Here is a 19,984-nt window from a genome sequence, read left to right on the forward strand (position 1 = left end):
ATAGCGAGGGCGAATCAGGGACTCTTTTCCGGTTCCTCACGCGGTCAGATTCTCTTTTCCTTTTCCTAATCTCTTCCGACCGCGTTTTCTTTCCTTTTTTCATCGTCGAGTATCACGTCTGAAATGCGCGCAAGTGTCTTCGTGCTTCATATGTTGTTGTTGATGTGTGTGACGTCGTTGCCGTAAAGCATGTCGTGATTCTCGCGAGATTTGTCGGGGGCGCTCCTCTCAAACTTGCATTGCTGGTTTTTCCAGCGGCGTCCCCCCCAAGCTTTACTACCAGGATGATTCGCCCTACTATGAGTTTGTTTACCACCGAAATGACTTTGAAGCTGTTATATTAAGGTACAATTCTTGCATAGTGTGCCTTTAAACATGGAACTGAATAAACATGGACGACTCTTGTTGAGATCTTATGTGGTCTCCTCTCAGGACTCTTGAGAGCATTTTGTCAAACTGCTTGTTTGAGCTTTTCATCTCAATTTTAGATAGATAGATAGATAGATAGATAGATAGATAGATAGATAGATAGATAGATAGATAGATAGATAGATAGATAGATAGATAGATAGATAGATAAATAGATAGATAGATAGATAGATAGATAGATAGATAGATAGATAGATAGATAGATAGATAGATAGAAATGATTATTTTTATTATTACAGCTGGATAGATAGAAGGACGGACGGATGGACAGATAGATAGTAAATGCTCTGTTTTCTTTGTTTATGAATGATAATAATTCCACATCACCCAAAACACATGACTGTGGTTGTATGATGTTCCTGACAGCTGTTCTAGAGTCAGTGTCGTTGGATAAATTCATTCCTGAGACGTCCAGTGATTCTGCAGACATGTCTGCGTGCCGCTCGCCGTCCACACCACGACACCTTCGCTACAGACAACCTGCAGGTATTCTCAAACACACACACTCTACACTCTTCAGTGACATCTTGCTTTCCCCTGAAGCTCACATTAGTCAATGTTTCTCAGAACAAATACAACATCTAGTTTAGTGCAAATTTAACAAAAAAATTTTTTTAACTTACTTTACCAGTCAAACTTTTGGACACAATTGGCTTAATATATATTTCTCATGATCTCATGACAAAAAAAAATTATATTTAAATTGATTTTTATTTAATTGATTTCTTTTAACCAGTGTCCAGCATACATGTTAAAGGGATAGTTCACCCTAAAATGAAAACTCTGTCAGTAATTACTCTCCCTCATGTTGTTCAACCCCGTAAGACTTTCGTTCATCTTCAGAACACAAATTAAGATATTTCTGATTAAATCTGAGAGCTGGATCACTCCTCCATAGGCTTCTTAAGGGATCGAAACTGGCCGGCCCAAAAGTTATGAAAGACATCGTTAAAATAGTCCGAGTGACGACAGTGGCTCAACCTTAAGTTTATCAAGCGACGAGAAACGTACAACATGTACGTTTCTAGCCTACGTGTAACGTACAACACAGAAGCTTTGCGTAGTTTCACTACGTGAAATCTCACGGCCCACAGAGAAGGAAATGAATAGTTGAATAAAGTCGTTATTTTTGCTAGTTTTTTGAGCACAGAAAGTATTCTTGTCGCTTGATAAACTTAAGGTTGAGCCACTGTCGTCACTCGGACTATTTTAACAATGTCTTTCATAACTTTTGGGCCGGCCAGATTCAATCGCTTTAGAAGCCTATGGAGGAGTGATCCAGCTCTCAGATTTAATCAGAAATATCTTCATTTGTGTTCCGAAGATGAACGAAAGTCTTACGGGGTTGAACAACATGAGGGAGAGTAATTACTGACAGAGTTTTCATTTTGGGGTGAACTAACCCTTTAACTTCTTCAATACTGTTTAAAACGCGTCCCAGACTGCACCTCATGAAGTCGGATTATCTTAATGTCAATAAATGATCTGCATGGATTTGGAAAAAAGCATGGATTTGTTGTTGAACAGTGTTTTCTCCCGCTGTGTCCTCATAGGTCAGTGTCCCGAGAGCTCCCGCTGTGTGGTGTCCCCCACATCCGCCTTCGCCATCGCCACCGCCGCCGCTGGACACAGCAGCCCACAGGGTTAGACTCACTGAAACTGATCTCCCGTCGCGTCACACGTCCTCATCACGCTCACACACTTCTCCTGCTGTCTCTCACTCAGGATTTACCAACCCAGAGAAATCATACGATAAAGAGTTCCTCATCCGCAGGGCCGCCACCAACAGAGTGCTCAACGTTCTGCGCCACTGGGTTTCCAAACACTCGCAGGTTTGTGTGACTTGCATCATTGCCAGCCTGCCAGTTTCAGTTCCTTGAGCCATTTATCATTTATAATAGAGACACGACTTGGAAGGAGGTGAAGAGGGTCGAAATCTACAACAGATACTTCCCCCTGTTGATTAATCACAGTACATTAAGACAGTTGTTTTGTATTACAAATTACCCAACATACCGTAAAACTTCAAATAATGGCCGAATCCCAAATAGACGCCTGTCTCTTTTACACGCCTGGTGTGGCGACAGGTTTGGGTAAATAAAGGCCAGTCTCAAATAGAGGCCGGTGTTGTGCCGAATTTCGACCCCCGCCAAATTATTACCCCCCTTGCATTGGTAGGTTTGGGATAAATTGTGGGGGAGGGGGTAGGGTTAGGGGCGGGGTTGGGATTAGGCAATCAGGTACTGACTTCAACTTCTAATAATTTGGCAGGGGGTCGAAATTAGGCACAACACCGGGTCTGTTTTTTAGTTTCGGGTTGTATTTAGTCCTCTAAAACCGTCAGATCGACAGTTTTTTGGCGGCCGCCAAAGCAAATTGTTGTCCCTCCAAAGCCTTTTTTGACCGATGAGTGATGTAGAATGACTGGTGCGCCTGACAGGGCGCGTTTTACGAGCAGAGAGAGAGAGAGCGCCCCGGCCGCGCGCGCGCGCGCACTCTCACGTCTTCAAACAACACGAGCGCTGTCTTGCTCTCTCTCTCCCTCGCGCATATTAATCAAAATCAATTGACACGATAGTAAAAGGTCGGAAGACCGCAGTTTCACGTGGAGCATTTGGAGATTTTTAGAGATTAGAGACAGGCCTATACACTCAATGAAAACATCTCAACACTAAATTATAAAGGCCGGTCTCATATAGAAGCCTGTCTCAAATACAAGCTGGTGCAGTTCGACGATTTGGAAAAATAAAAGCCCGGGCTAGTATTTGAAGTTTTACGGTAGTAGTGTAGTGACTTTGACATACATAATTCACCTTTGTTCTTGGCATTGTTCCTCACTGTTGTTCAGGGATCGTGGTCCCTTTAAAATGTTCTGTATGCGTGATGACGTGAGACGCTAGTCAGCGCCATTTTGGAGTTGAGTGTTTTTGTTTTCAATAATAAACGACACACGCATTCGTGTGCTCAATGTGAGAAGTTGTCTCTTGCGATTTACTACAATTTCCACACTGGTGACCCCGACATTAGTCTGCTGGACGTATCCAGTGACCCAACACGACCATGTGAACGCTGTCACCCTCAAACTCCCCGAATTCTGGGAATCGTCGGCATCGGCTTGGTTTGCCCAGACTGAAGCGCAGTTTGCGTTACGAGAGATCACCGCGGATACAACAAAGTATTACTACGTTGTGTCGGCTCTCGGTAATGCAACAGCATCGAGAGTGGTGAGCCTTCTTACAAACCCTCCGGAAACTGAGAAGTATGCAGCACTCAAAGCCCACCTGTTAAAAACGTTCGGACTGACGGACGCTGAGAGAGCCGGTAGGCTTTTCTCCCTTCAAGGATTGGGTGACAGCAAACCGTCCGAGCTCATGGATCATATGCTGGATCTTTTGGGTGAGCACAGACCCGATTTTCTTTTTATACAGCTTTTCCTGCGTCAGCTGCCTTCACAAGTGAGAGCTGCATTAGCCAACACCACAATCACTGACTGTCGGAGACTGGCCGAGGAGGCTGATAAATTTTTCCTGGCGAGTCTGGGACATTGCGCGGCCGCGCTTTTTCCCGCGCACATCGCTTCGGTGACACGGGACGACTCCACCTTTATCGCGGCTACCACTTCTCGGCGGCAGCAGTCTTCTGGCCCCCAACAACCTTCAGGCTTGTGTTTTTACCATGCGAAGTTTGGAACTAAGGCTAACAAATGTCGCCTACCATGCAGTTTCGGCGGGTCGGGAAACGCAGGGGCCGGCGCTCAGTAGTGGCCATGAGTGTCGGCCGCGTAGGCAGGCTGCTTTTCATCCATGACAGCATCTCCGGACGGCGTTTTCTGTGCGACACAGGAGCACAGAGGAGCGTCCTGCCTGCATCCCGTTTGGACATGGTGACTGACAGCCACGGCCCCCCTATGGAAGCTGCCAATGGAAGCCCCATCCGCACTTATGGACAAAGGTACGTCGAATTGTGTTTCGGAGGACAGCGCTTCGGCTGGAACTTTGTTACAGCAAAGGTGGCCGTTCCCCTCCTCGGTGCTGATTTTTTGTGTGCACATGGACTGTTGGTAGATGTAAAGAACCGCCGCCTGATTGACGCCGTCACGTTTTGCTCTTATACATGCACGCTCAGCGGGCCCGACTCCATACGACTGTCTAGCATGCTTTCAGTTTCTGATGATTTACACCGTCTGCTTGCCAGGTTCCCAGCTCTCACTCAGCCCACTTTCTCTGCATCTGCCGTGAAGCATGGTGTGGAGCATCATCTCGCCACTACTGGTCCGCCCGTGTATGCCCTTGCTCGGCGCCTCGACCCGACCAAGCTTGCCGTTGCAAAGGCTGAGTTTGCGAACATGGAGCGCCTGGGAATAGTCCGCAGATCCGACAGCCCATGGGCATCGCCTCTTCATATCGTCCCCAAACCTGGTGGCGGTTGGCGTCCGTGTGGCGACTACCGGCGGCTTAATGAGGCAACGGCACCTGACCGATACCCAGTCCCGAACATACAGGATTTTTCAGCACACCTGTCTGGCAAAGTGATTTTTTCGAAGGTGGACCTTGTTAGAGGTTATCATCAGGTTCCGGTACATCCACTGGACATTCCCAAAACGGCAGTGATCACACCGTTTGGTTTGTTTGAGTTCCTGCGCATGCCGTTCGGCCTTAAAAACGCCGCCCAATCTTTTCAACGACTCATGGACTCTGTGTTGCGGGACCTGCCTTTCCTTTTTGTGTATTTGGATGACATCCTAGTAGCAAACACGTCCAAGTCTCAGCACCTCGAGCACCTCCAAACCCTTTTTGAGCGGCTTAGCCAGCATGGACTGATTGTCAACCCCGCCAAATGCCAGTTCGGCTTGACCACCATCGACTTCCTAGGACACAGAGTCACTAAGGACGGGGCAGTCCCCCTCCCGTCAAAGGTGGAGGCGGTCGCACAGTTCCCGCGCCCTCTCACTGTCAAATCCCTGCAGGAGTTCCTCGGCATGGTAAATTTTTACCACCGTTTCATCCCTCGAGCCGCTCAGCTCATGCAGCCTTTGCATGAGGCCTTGAAGGGTAAACCCAAGCACGCTGTATCCTGGAATGAGAGTAGAGACAGGGCTTTTGCTGCAACTAAGACAGCCCTAGCTAACGCCGCCATGTTGGCACATCCTTCTCCAACAGCCCCCATCTCCATCTCCTCGGATGCCTCGGACTATGCTGTTGGTGCTGTATATGAGCAGTGGGTAGACGGGGCCTGGCAGCCGCTGGCTTTCTTTAGCCGTCAGCTGCGCCCCTGTGAGCGGAAGTACAGCACATTCGACTGGGAGTTGCTGGGTCTCTACCTCGCTATCCGACACTTTCGTTCCCTGCTGGAGGGCCGACATTTCACCGCTTTTGTGGACCACAAGCCGTTGACTTTTGCCATGGCCAAGGTGGCTGAACCGTGGTCCGCCCGCCAGCAACGTCATCTGTCCTACATTTCTGAGTTCACCACGGACTTGCAGCACGTCGCCGGTAAGACCAACCGAGTGGCGGACTGTCTATCACGGGGTGTGGCTGGGGCAGTCCACCTGGGTTTGGATTACGACCGCATGGCAGCGACTCAGGCCACAGACCCAGATGTGCAACTCCTGAGGACTTCGGCTACAGGGTTGCAGCTCGAGGACGTGGTTTTTGGCGATGCCGGCACCAAGCTCCTGTGTGACATCTCCACAGGTAGTCCTCGGCCGGTCGTTCCCTCGGGATGGAGGCGACAAGTTTTTGATGCCGTCCATGGTCTCTCCCACCCGGGTACGAAAGCGTCACAAAGACTGGTGGCAGGGAAGTTTGTTTGGCACGGCCTCAAGAAGGACGTTAGGGATTGGTCTAACACCTGTGTTGAATGCCAACGGGCCAAAGTCCATCGCCACACTAAAGCCCCGTTAGGGTCTTTCTCGGTTCCGGAAAGACGTTTTGACCATGTAAACGTGGACCTGGTTGGTCCTCTGCCCTCCTCTCACGGTTTCACATATTTGTTCACCATGGTTGACAGGACCATCCGCTGGCCCGAGGCTGTGCCTTTGACGTCAGTGACGTCTTCCGAAATGACACGGGCATTTATTGGCACCTGAGTTGCACGTTTCGGCACTCCTTCGGACATTTCCTCTGACCGAGGCGCACAGTTTACTTCTGAGCTGTGGGCCGCTGTCGCACAGAGCCTCGGAGTGAAACTCCACCGTACGACCGCATATCACCCGCAAGCTAACGGACTCTGTGAACGTTTTCATAGGTCAATGAAGGCTGCCCTGCGCGCTGGCCTCAAAGACAGCAACTGGGTCGACAAGCTCCCGTGGGTGATGCTGGGCATCAGGACCGCGCCAAAGGAGGACCTTCAGTCCTCATCCGCGGAGTTGGTTTATGGACAGCCACTGCGGGTACCAGGGGATTTTGTCCCTAGCACCACGGTTCCCTGGTCTGCTACTTTTCAGCGGTCCACTCTACTGGACAATGCGAGGCTTTTCGCACCTGTCCCTACTTCCCATCACGGCCTTCCTCAGTCACACATACCCGCTGGACTTCAGACGGCTGACTACGTTTTCATTCGCCACGATGCCCACAGGGGACCTCTACGTCCGCCCTACGAAGGCCCATTTCAGGTTTTGGAGAAGGGGGACAAACATTTTGTGGTGGACAGGGGCGGGAAACCGGAGCGACTTTCCATTGACCGCCTCAAACCGGCTCACTTGGACGTGGCCAGGCCCATTGACCTGGCCCAGGTCCCACGGCGCGGACGGCCTCCTGCTCTGCCCCCACCCCTTGCTCCCCTCCCTCCCAAGCCTCCCACACTCCATGTCCCACACCCGTGCCAGGGCGGGTTGCCGGCTGCAGTGCGGTCTCCTCCTCCTTCCGTGCAGCGCAGCCGTTGTGGCAGGTTGATACGCCCACCTCCCCGTTGACTGTTTGGTTCTCCTGATATGGTGAATTCTGGGGGGACGTGTGTAGTGACTTTGACATACATAATTCACCTTTGTTCTTGGCATTGTTCCTCACTGTTGTTCAGGGATCGTGGTCCCTTTAAAATGTTCTGTATGCGTGATGACGTGAGACGCTAGTCAGCGCCATTTTGGAGTTGAGTGTTTTTGTTTTCAATAAAAAACCACACACGCATTCGTGTGCTCAATGTGAGAAGTTGTCTCTTGCGATTTACTACAATTTCCACAGTAGCAACATTTTGGAAGCACTTTATTTTACATACTATGTATGTACTTATTACAGTAATTATAATAACTGGGTTATAGCTAGGTACTAACCCTGAACCTAACCTTAACCCATGCAGTTACCTTATATTACCCAGTATTTTCTTAGACAAGAACACTGTAAGTACACGTACTGTAAAATAAAGCGTAATTCAAATTGTTTATTGTAATAAAGCAATGGGTTTAACTTTAGACGTACAATATTTACATGAACCAACCTCTGAGATCTTATGTTAATATTTCAATAATTTAATGACACAATCGCATGTTGGGTGTAATGCATTACTAAGTTAATAATTTAATTACTTTACCCCTGAAAAAGTAAAGTGATGGATTACTCCCTTTCCAATTTTCCTGTGATTCAATTACAGTTACTTCTGATGTCATTGCATTAAACACAGGGTGGACTATAGAACAATTCTATATAAAAGAAGTACAGTAGATGTAACATCAAATTGACGTCTAATGTTAAAATATATATTTTTAATGTGACCTTCACCCTTTAAATACTTTAGTCAGTTCAATAATAATTTATGCAATTTTATATTATTTATTTAAAATAATTAAAAGAGCACTTTCATGTCTCTGAACTGGTATTTTTTAGAGAAAGTATTTTTATTTATTTATATTTATCACTCTGAAATTTGCAGCGCATCAGACTATACAGTTATTTTAAATTGCACTGTTTGATTTGATAATTATATTGCAAATGTCATGGAGCCCCATTTATTTATTTTAATTTTACATTCAAAATAATGAATTATTAATTTTTCATCAACTCACAAACCCTCTTTTTTTAAAGTTAACAAAATGTCATTAAACTCTAAACAGTAGATTGCTATTGCACCTGTGCATGATTATATGATTTATTATTTGCATTTTGTGATCAGCGTTGAGCACGTGACTCTGCCAGGAGGACAGGTGTGTTCACACAGCCGCTGTGACGTGTCCACCTCACACCTCACTGTCAGACCTGCTTTGCTCTTCAGTCCTTCATCGTGTGCAGGAGTGACTGCGCTGAAATGTCAGCGGACCCCTGAGGGCCGTTAACATGTCAGGAACATGCGTCCAGTCAAATCTATTCCATCCTTTAGCGTGCATTTGAAGGAAGCTGGTGGTTATTTATTGTAGTATGCCCCATTTTTCTGGCTCACAGCAGTTTGAGTATATTTAGGCAGTTATTTAGAAGATGCTTATCTAGTGATATATGAATATAGCGAGTATTTGAATGACTGATGCTGATATCTAATGTGGCAGATGTAACGCCGATAAACTCAATCCCGTACTTTACAAACTAAGAGGTGATTCTTTTTCAAGCTGCTTTTAAATATATATTGTGAAAAGCACTATTCAAATAATACAGTCTTGGATATTTACTCAAAGTTCACTCGAAAATTGAAAACTGAATTTTTTATCCATAATAACACTACTGTTAAATAATTTGGGGTCAGTAAGGTGTTTTTTAAAGAAAAGATATTATTACTTTTATTCAACAAAGATGCATAATATTATGGAAAGCTTGTTTCCGCCACGGAAGTAAACTAATGTAAAAGATAATTTGTCTCACAATTCAGATTTTTTTTTCTCTCGAAATTCGGACTTTTTTCTCGCGATTACGAGTTTAAATCCCGTACATCCCTTTCTTCTCATAATTGTGTGATATAAACTCTTAATTGTGAGTTATAAAGTGCAGTTCAGAGGAAAAGTGACCTCACAATTCTGAGTTTATATCTTGCAATTCTGACTTTTTAACTGCTATTTTATAATCACGAGAAAAAAAAAATCTGAATTGTGAGACAAAAGTCACGATTACCTTGAAACTCAAGGTGAAACTCAAAAATCGTGCAAAAGTTTATTTATTTCAGTAATTCAACTTAAAAGGTGAAACTAATATATTATATAGACTCATTACATGCAAAGTGAGATATTTCAAGCCTTTATTTGTTATAATTTTGATGATTATGGCTTAAGAGTTGCACCTGTAATATTGATCAAATGTGACAGTAGACATTTGTAATGTTACAAAAGATTATTTTTCAAATAAATGCTGTTCTTTTGAACTTTCTATTCATCAAAGAATCCTGAAAAAAAAATGTATCATGGTTTCTATAAAAATATAAAACAGCACAACTGTTTTCAACATTGATAATAATCATAAATGTTTCTTCAGCAGCAAATCAGCATATTAGAATGATTTCTGATGGATCCTGTGCAGACACTATTTTTGTGTTAAATTTGTCAAACTCCACGCATCAGTAATGGTTGGGTTGGTTTGCATTTACATACTATGTTCAGGTTTCATGGCCATAAATGCATAAAGTGGAAACATCCTGCCTGGAGCAACCTGTAATTGAACAAGGCTCAGCAGTGACTCTTGAGTTTCGAACCTTTCCGGCACTAAACGTTAGCCAGAACGGCCACTACATCACACAAGCCTGGTCATGTGTTTGTCTGTGTTTGCAGGACTTTGAGATGAACGCAGAACTGACGACGGCTGTGGTCGCTCTGCTGGAGGAGGTTCTGCGAGATCCCGATCTTCTACCACAGGAGAGGAAGGCTGCAGCTAACATACTGAGGTGATGCTTCCAGTGAGGAAATCTGAGACAAAGAGTTTGATGGCTCAATGACAGATGGGTGGGATAATTCACCAAAAATATTGGAAAAAATCAAATACTCACTGAGGGGCTCTTTCAAGAACTTTTACAAAATGTGGGGTTATCTCCTTGCATAAATGGAAACATACACTCCCTGCATACTGGAAAATAGTAAATAATTGTACCCTCTACTCAGCCTGTTCTCACGTAAATGCGTCTCTATAGCACGCATTGTGCAATTTATACGCGAAAATACGTTTTTACGTGCATATGATACGCAGTTTTCGCGTGCATTTGATACGCAGTTCATTTGCGTGTAATACACCCGCACCCCACACCACTAATTCTACCCAAACGTATAATACACACGCACCCCACACCACTAATTCTACCCAAACGTATAATACACACGCACCCCACACCACTACTAAACCTACCCTAACCAACCCATGCGTATCCTATGCACGTAAAAACTCATTTCCGCGTATAAATTGCACGATAAACACACTGCGTGCTATAGAGACGCATTTAGTGTGATCGGGTTGCTCTACTATAGTATGCTACCGCTTCTGTAATAACACTTATAATTGATTAATGTGGTTAAACATTTACCTTGGTTGGCATGTTTTTTTTCTTTTTTTTTTCTTGGGGTGGTTGAGGGGTAATTTTTGCATATTTGGTACTTTATTGCGTATATTTGTACATTCTTATTTGGAGTCAACAATCGTTAGGTAGGTCCTGGATCCCTGCCTATCTTCTGATCCTACCCCTTTTTTTTCTACATATGTTAAATTGTACAACTTTGTTATGACATGTTTGGAATTTTGTAATATGTGGAGAAACCTATAAATAAAGTGAGGGAAATATATATATATATATATTTAATTAACTACTCGCCTTATGTTAGTTGAAGCGTGTACGCTAGTGTTTAAAAGTCGGTAATATTTTTGAAACAAGATTCTGCTCACCAAGACGAAAATACAGTAAAAATAGTGAAATATTATTACAATTTAAAAAAAAATGTTTTCTATGTGAATATATTTTAAAATGTTATTTTTCGTGTGATCAAAGTTTAATTTTCAGTGTCACATGATCCTTCAGATTTGCTGCTCAAGAAACATTTCTGATTATCATTAGTGTTGAAAACAGTTGTGCTGGTTCTTATTTTTGCAGAAATGTTTTTTTTCTTCCAAGATTTATACAAAGTTAAAAAGTACAGCATTTATTTGAAATTGAAATGTTTTGTAATATAACCTTTCTTGTCATTTTTTATCAATTTAATGGATCATTGCTGAAAAAAAGTAATAAAAAAAAATTATACAAAAAAATAATACAAAAAAATAATAAATAAATTATCGTAATGACCCCAAAATTTTGAATGGTAGGGTATGTGGAAGACAAGACTTGGGAGGAATTCTATGGGATTTTGTAAACTTTAAATGATAAAATATGTGTTCTATGGGGAGCAAGCATGTGTTGGATAAATAATGTATATTGATTTGAGGTGAACTGCTCCTTTACTCTTTACTCTTTCCCCAGTGCACTTTCTCAAGAAGAGCAAGATGATTCACAGTTGAAGATTGAGGATATCGTCCAAATGGTTAGTGTCACTGCACTGAAGTGTGTATCGGTGTATTTCTTTCATCCTTGTGTAATTTTGCGTGTGTTTTCTAGTCCGAGTGTCCGAGGGTCGAGTGCTTCGAGTCACTGTCGGCGATGGAACTAGCGGAACAAATTACTCTACTGGACCATATCGTGTTCCGGAATATTCCATACGAGTGAGTATTCCCTCAGAGCATGAATTCATACTCTAGAGTGTTTGATTCATAAATTGTTGGTGATTTACTCTATAGTAGTGTTTGATAAAGATGTTGGACGTGTTTCTAGGGAGTTTCTTGGTCAAGGCTGGATGAAAACGGACAAAAGTGAAAGGACTCCGTACATTATGAAGACCAGTCAGCACTTCAATGATGTGAGCAAAAATCATAATCTATAATCATCAAAAGATCAGACACACATCCTCAGATTTTAAAATAATAATGACAGATTGTGTTTGCGCAATTAAGATTAGTCTACAAAGCTATTTTTAGTCATTTAAGCAGAAGCTTTTAGAATAAAATGTGGTAAAGGTAATGAGAAACACAGAGTTTTGACTGCTAGTGTAGATCAGGGGTTCCCAAACTTTTTTTTCAGCCAAACGTAAAATATTTACTTTATGTACCAGATAAAAAACTGCCAGATTTGGTCTCAGGTTATAGTTGAAGTAAAAAGTAAAAAAGTAATAGAGGTTTTAGTTTAGGAACATTATTTATGAACATTATTTTATATAAAATATATATTTTATAAAACATGTTGAACTCAAAAACTACAAGACAATCAAAGCCATACATCTAAAAAAAGTTGTCTTCCAAATTTGAGGTTAATATCTCAAAAAATGAGCTTTCAGTAAAGTGTAAAGTTTTTCCATTAGATCCCAGTAAAGCTCCAATGGTATTGACAGCTCTGGCATTGTGATATGTAGTACAGTAGAATTTTTCTTTCTCAAATATTACACGCACACACACACAATTATACATCCATACCTACATGCCCACCCAATTATAGCTGCATAATTTATCCAATTGGCTTTATAATACGCAGAAGCAGAAAACAGGAGAAAGCTAGTATTTGCTTTATAGGCCATCTATAAAGTGAAAAAAAACCCTCAACAACAGAACGAAAGCCTATTAACAAAGACTGCCTTTAATGTCCTAAGTGTAACTATTTTGTGTCCCTAGTGTAAAATAGATATAGTACAGGAAATTAAGGCAAAATAGCAAAATTCCAATAAAAATACACACTTTTGCCTAAATACACTCACCGGCCACTTTATTAGGTACACCTGTCCAACTGCTCATTAACACTTAATTTCTAAGCAGCCAATCACATGGCGGCAACTCAGTGCATTTAGGCATGTAGACATGGTCAAGACAATCTCCTGCAGTTCAAACCAAGCATCAGTATGGGGAAGAAAGTTGATTTGAGTGACTTTGAACGTGGCATGATTGTTGGTGCCAGAAGGGCTGGTCTGAGTATTTCAGAAACTGCTAATCTACTGGGATTTTCACGCACAACCATCTCTAGGGTTTACAGAGAATGGTCCGAAAAAGAAAAAACATCCAGTGAGCGGCAGTTCTGTGGGCGGAAATGCCTTGTTGATGCCAGAGGTCAGAGGAGAATGGCCAGACTGGTTCGAGCTGATAGAAGGGCAACAGTGACTGAAATAACCACTCGTTACAACCGAGGTATGCAGCAAAGCATTTGTGAAGCCACAACACGCACAACCTTGAGGCGGATGGGCTACAACAGCAGAAGACTCCACCGGGTACCACTCATCTCCACTACAAATAGGAAAAAGAGGCTACAATTTGCAAGAGCTCACCAAAATTGAACAGTTGAAGACTGGAAAAATGTTGCCTGGTCTGATGAGTCTCGATTTCTGTTGAGACATTCAGATGTTAGAGTCAGAATTTGGCGTAAACAGAATGAGAACATGGGACCATCATGCCTTGTTACCACTGTGCAGGCTGGTGGTGGTGGTGTAATAGTGTGGGGGATGTTTTCCTGGCACACATTAGGCCCCTTAGTGCCAATTGGGCATCGTTTAAATGCCACGGCCTACCTGAGCATTGTTTCTGACCATGTCCATCCCTTTATGGCCACCATGTACCCATCCTCTGATGGCTACTTCCACCATGTCACAAAGCTCTAATCATTTCAAATTGGTTTCTTGAACATGACAATGAGTTCACTGTACTAAAATGGCCTCCACAGTCACCAGATCTCAACCCAATAGAGCATCTTTGGGATGTGGTGGAACGGGAGATTCGCATCATGGATGTGCAGCCGACAAATCTGCGGCAACTGTGTGATGCCATCATGTCAATATGGACCAAACTCCCTGAGGAATGCTTCCAGCACCTTGTTGAATCTATGCCACGAAGAATTGAGGCAGTTCTGAAGGCAAAAGGGGGTCCAACCCGTTACTAGCATGGGGTACCTAATAAAGTGGCTGGTGAGTGTATATGTTGGCATTAACACAGGCCAAAAAAAAAAAAAAAAACTGAAAAAGACATAAAGTCCTTTAGGATGCACAAGGATGATCCCATTTTCCTTCATGTGATGTGTATGAGAGCAAGTCAATATAACTGAATGATAATGTTTTTCTATAGATGAGTAATCTGGTGGCGTCTCAGATCATGGCTCAATGTGACGTGAGCTCCAGAGCCAACTCTATTGAGAAGTGGCTGGCTGTGGCTGATATATGCCGCTGTCTCAACAACTACAACGGCGTCTTGGAGATCACGTCCGCTCTGAACCGCAGCGCCATCTACAGGTTAAAGAAAACATGGGTCAAGGTCTGCAAACAGGTGGGTTGAGAAAGCCTCAGAGATTCAATAGGAATAGAAGCATTAAACAAACACAGTATTAGTGTTTTTTTGTGCATTTTAACCGTGCATGGATTTTGTTCATTGTCAGACCAAAGCTCTTATGGATAGGCTGCAGAAGATCGTTTCATCTGAAGGGAGGTTTAAGAACCTGAGGGAAACTCTGAAAAAGTAAGTTTGTGTATGTTAGTTTTACACTGAATATAAACACATACACTGTAAGATGTATGGTGTGGTACTTAATCCACAGCTGTAACCCTCCATGTGTGCCCTATCTGGGCATGTACCTGACGGATTTGGCGTTTATCGAGGAAGGGACGCCTAACTTCACTGAGGAGGGGCTAGTCAACTTCTCTAAAATGAGGATGGTAAAATGCTCAAATTGCTCAAGACGCTAGTTCACATTTTGTAGTCATCAGTAAAGAGCTGTGCTTTTGTTGTACTTCACAGATCTCACACATAATACGAGAGATCCGACAGTTTCAGCAGGCGCCCTACAGGATAGACCTGCAACCCAAGGTACAGTCATGACGTGTGGCGAGACCTTATGGAAGCTGTAGATACAGAATCAAGTGCACACTTTTAACCCTGTACTGCCTGACTTATGAAAGAAGTCAGAATGTTTTCTGAAATTGAACTGTTTATTGAACCCTTAAGGCCCTTGCACAGAGTCCGAAATTCGCGCCCGAAAATTTTGCACGTTAAAAAATAAATACGACCTCACGTTATGTCAATCACGCTTGCACACTGCCTCCGAAACTTTCGTCCGGCATAAAAAAAATCGCATCGGGTTCGATTTTATGCGTTTTTCGCATCCGTAGCAAGCAGTTTGAATGATGTTTAGACAATTCAGAGCCACCGAATCACGAATACGAAAAAAACACTGTATATTTCGGACTCAAAAAAGTTTGCATGCATGTTTTTTTTTTAGATTCATATTTTATGCATCAAGCTTTTATAGCTTATATACACTCAGCTAAAGTATTATTAGGAACACCTGTTCAATTTCTCATTAATGCAATTATCTAATCAGCCAATCACATGGCCGTTGCTTCAATGCATTTAGGGGTGTGGTCCTGGTCAAGACAATCTCCTGAACTCCAAACTGAATGTCAGAATGGGAAAGAAAGGTGATTTAAGCAATTTTGAGCGTGGCATGGTTGTTGGTGCCAGACGGGCCGGTCTGAGTATTTCACAATCTGCTCAGTTACTGGGATTTTCACTCACAACCATTTCTAGGGTTTACAAAGAATGGTGGGGAAAGGGAAAAACATCCAGTATGCGGCAGTCCTGTGGGCGAAAATGCCTTGTTGACGCTAGAGGTCAGAGGAGAATGGGCCGACTGATTCAAGCTGATAGAAGAGCAACTTTGACTGAAATAACCACTCGTTACAACCGAGGTATGCAGCAAAGCATTTGTGAAGCCACAACAACACACAACCTTGAGGCGGATGGGCTACAACAGCAGAAGACCCCACCGGGTACCACTCATCTCCACTACAAATAGGAAAAAGAGGCTACAATTTGCAAGAGCTCACCAAAATTGGACAGTTGAAGACTGGAAAAATGTTGCCTGGTCTGATGAGTCTCGATTTCTGTTGAGACATTCAGATGGTAGAGTCAGAATTTGGCGTTAAACAGAACGAGAACTTGGATCCATCATGTCTTGTTACCACTGTGCAGGCTGGTGGTGGTGGTGTAATGGTGTGGGGGATGTTTTCTTGGCACACTTTAGGCCCCTTAGTGCCAACTGGGCATCGTTTAAATGCCACGGCCTACCTGAGCATTGTTTCTGACCATGTCCATCCCTTTATGGCCACCATGTACCCATCCTCTGATGGCTACTTCCAGCAGGATAATGCACCATGTCACAAAGCTCGAATCATTTCAAATTGGTTTCTTGAACATGACAATGAGTTCACTGTACTAAAATAAACCCCCACAGTCACCAGATCTCGACCCAATAGAGCATCTTTGGGATGTGGTGGAACGGGAGCTTCGTGCCCTGGATGTGCATCCCACAAATCTCCATCAACTGCAAGATGCTATCCTATCAATATGGGCCAACATTTCTAAAGAATGCTTTCAGCACCTTGTTGAATCAATGCCACGTAGAATTAAGGCAGTTCTGAGGGCGAAAGGGGGTCAAACACAGTATTAGTATGGTGTTCCTAATAATCCTTTAGGTGAGTGTATGTGATATAGTGAAAATATGGAGGGAAAACAGTTACATTTTATTCAGAGGCCCAAACTTAGCAAAAATATGCAATTTGGTGCACATGCTGATATTGTTAGATATTTTAGGCCAGAAAGTGAGATGAAATTCTTTATAACAGTATAGACTACTTGCATAAAATGCAATTAATATCAGTTAATATTAATATCAGTCGTCTCTCTATATCTGCCAATAATACATCTTAGTAATAATATGATATTTGAATGCTTAGTTTTATGATCAAAGCTCTGTTTTTATAATGCAATGCAATACAATGATGATTGAGAGATGAACAAATACGTAAACCTTCCTCAAAAGCCTGATGATGATCATATTTGATACTCACATTTTAACATGATTAAAAAAAAGATGCATGGAGAATCAAGTAAACCTAAGTTACTTAAGTCCAGTAAGTGTTCATCTTGAAATATTGCTACAATATTGTTATTCGTATAACAATTGTATTACAATAGAAATGATAAAATTATTCAACATCTGAGATTGCACATATTTATTAGAGCATGAAATGAAATGAAATTTTCTACAATATAACATTTTTCTGTAACTTGTCATATAAAGTAACCTCTTGCTATATGTATCCATTTATGTTGATATTTTTAACTATCCTGATGTGAAAATGTGACTTGTCTTATCTAAAGTAATTTCTTGTAATTGCTCTCTGTCAGGTGATATGTGCAGATGAGCACCTGTGCTTCTAGATCATGTGACCACATGCAGATATATAGCATGCAGTCTACAGACTGCCATTTTGAATTTGCCCTGAAGAAGGCCAAAGAGGCCGAAACATGTTGGCATATGTTTTTTAATGGATAGCCAAGTTTAAATGAAGGCTTTTTAAACTTATTTTCCTTTTGAGTGCCTCAGAATTACTGTTTATTTGGGAAACATTTTGGATCTCCAAGCTGAAGAGCACCAAAGGAACACACCTCTCAACACCCAAGTAGCACTCCTAGTAACTCATTTGTGGACATTGTTATTCGTATGTTTACTTAATAACAATCAGTAAAGATTTCACAGCAAAAACTCACAAGCTCTTATTTTTTATACAATTATACTAAAAGGCTTTTACTTGCTAAAAAAGTCTAAACTATCAGTCAGACGACCGAAAGCATGCAGTAGATTGTGTACAACAGGTTTTTCAGCAACGTTTCGATCATGTTTATAATTTACAGGCCTTAGAAATTTGCGTGTCAAATATGACGCAGTAGGTTTTCTAAAGCTAAAAACTTGGTTTTCAATTTACGCAACAAATTGCAGACTAGACTTAAACCGTGAAAGGGAAGTGAGCTTCAGTCTGGTTGCGGAAGCACGTGTGTAACCCTGTTGTGATTGACTGTTCTTCTCTCAGGTAACACAGTTCCTCCTTGATAAGACTCTAGTTATGGATGAGGACACACTTTATGAACTATCTCTGAAGATTGCGCCAAGAATCCCTCCTGCCAACTAAACGTGACGACAATGTTTACACCAGACGCAGATATCAAGTAAGAAGCTTTAGTGGGAATCTATACTTCCATCTGAACTCAAGTCAAGTCTATACATTTATTAACTTCATTGCATAGAATTTCGTATTGTTATTTTTTGTTGTTGCTGTAAACTCAGGTATAAATGTGCCTTTTTTTAAAATATTATGTACAGTTATAATATTCCGGAGTGCATATTTCTAGCATGATACATTTTAATATCAATTTGATAATCTCTTGAAATGTTTTTACCTGAATGCAAAATGTCAGTTCCATTTTAAATGTCAGATCATTCCTTTAATGAGAATCATTTTTGTATGTGTAGAAATGTCTGTTCAGATATCAATAAATGACACCATAAGTGTCCTATTTTAAAAAGCAAGTTTCTTAATCACACCTCCATTAAAATCCGCCAATATGTTTGACAAACATGAAATGTCAAAGCTCAGACAATCACTGTTACTGTTTATCAAAAGAAATATCTGTCATTTGTTAGTTAGGTGTCACTCGTTTACACAGCAGGTCGGCTGCATTTTGCCATGAGGCTGCATTTGCTCCTTTAGCATGTTTTTGTTTGTAGAAATATTTTATATTTTTGGCATCTGTTTGCATGAATTTAAAATTTTTCAAAAATACTAAATTAATTTTCATTATATTTTAAAATGTTTTCTTTAACTTATGGATAAACAATAGCAGTTTCTATTGTTCAAAGCATTTGTTACATGTTCTACACCGTTTTTTTAACTCTTTCATTGATGTAATTTTCCGGCTTTCGAAGTTTTCACTGTTATACGATAGGGGGCGCTATTACACATCTTCTGAGAGAGTACTGAATCTCCCGATCAAACCACAGGCGAAGAAGAAGCAGATCCATATGTAAAATAATGCGATCAGCAACATTAAACGGCATATAAATCAAATCTGCCTACGTTACTAAATGAAATGTCGACCCAGGACGAGATATAGGACGGTGAAGCTTTAGGGGTGTTGATGGACTCGATCAACTCCATCTTTGTTTTGATCATTGTTTTAATCCTATCTGGATTCTTTGACGAAAATGTGCTTTTTTCTCCAAATGTTGCTTTTTTAAGGAAACTTAACTTAAAAGAAAGCATGAAGCTAGAATAAAACAGGCACTGTTCTTTATTTTGATATATTGCATATTCAAATATTCATACAATATATTCTGGGGGCCGCATGAAAATTTTGTGAAGATGATCAAAAATGCTGGTGGTGGCTGGCAACTTTTTTCAAAAATGCTGGCGAGGAAAGAGTTAAACAAAGTTGCCAGCCAGCGCTAAGATTTTTGATCGTTTTCACAAAATGTTCATGGCTGCCAGAATATTTTGCTGTATGAATATCTGAACTCACAATATATCAAAAGAAAAGAATAGAGCCTCTCTTTTAAACAACAACAAAATCATTGTATTCTACCTCCATGCATTCTTTTTATCAACACTTGAATGTGGGTAAGTTTAATAAAAAAGCAACATTTTGAACAAAGAGCTGAGAAAATTCCATTTTCAATCCAAAATTTTCGTCCGCAGATGGAGTAGATCAAGTCCATAAACACCCACAAAGCTTCACAGTCGTTTCCTCCATGTCATTTGATAACGATATTC

At 41.8% G+C, this 19,984-nt stretch overlaps 1 protein-coding gene across 2 annotated transcripts in view; it reads left to right on the forward strand.

The window, feature by feature from the left end:
• The window catches only part of rasgrf2a (Ras protein-specific guanine nucleotide-releasing factor 2a), a 56,914-nt gene extending 38,491 nt beyond the window's left edge, over nt 1-18,423 (forward strand). For both annotated transcript variants that reach the window (XM_056240719.1, XM_056240720.1), the window contains 12 exons: nt 796-915; nt 1,983-2,072; nt 2,155-2,261; nt 10,106-10,218; nt 11,776-11,836; nt 11,911-12,014; nt 12,124-12,208; nt 14,448-14,645; nt 14,755-14,834; nt 14,914-15,031; nt 15,114-15,182; nt 18,248-18,423. In XM_056240719.1, the coding sequence (XP_056096694.1) occupies nt 796-915; nt 1,983-2,072; nt 2,155-2,261; nt 10,106-10,218; nt 11,776-11,836; nt 11,911-12,014; nt 12,124-12,208; nt 14,448-14,645; nt 14,755-14,834; nt 14,914-15,031; nt 15,114-15,182; nt 18,248-18,346 (1,244 nt within the window). In that variant the 3' untranslated portion in view covers nt 18,347-18,423. The remainder of the gene's footprint in view (nt 1-795; nt 916-1,982; nt 2,073-2,154; nt 2,262-10,105; nt 10,219-11,775; nt 11,837-11,910; nt 12,015-12,123; nt 12,209-14,447; nt 14,646-14,754; nt 14,835-14,913; nt 15,032-15,113; nt 15,183-18,247) is intronic.
• Nucleotides 18,424-19,984: the final 1,561 nt, after the last annotated feature.

This window comes from Rhinichthys klamathensis, unplaced genomic scaffold, assembly GCF_029890125.1.
Source record: "Rhinichthys klamathensis goyatoka isolate OS25496 unplaced genomic scaffold, OSU_Roscu_1.1 h1tg000606l_1, whole genome shotgun sequence".
Classification (NCBI taxonomy): Eukaryota; Metazoa; Chordata; class Actinopteri; order Cypriniformes; family Leuciscidae; genus Rhinichthys; species Rhinichthys klamathensis.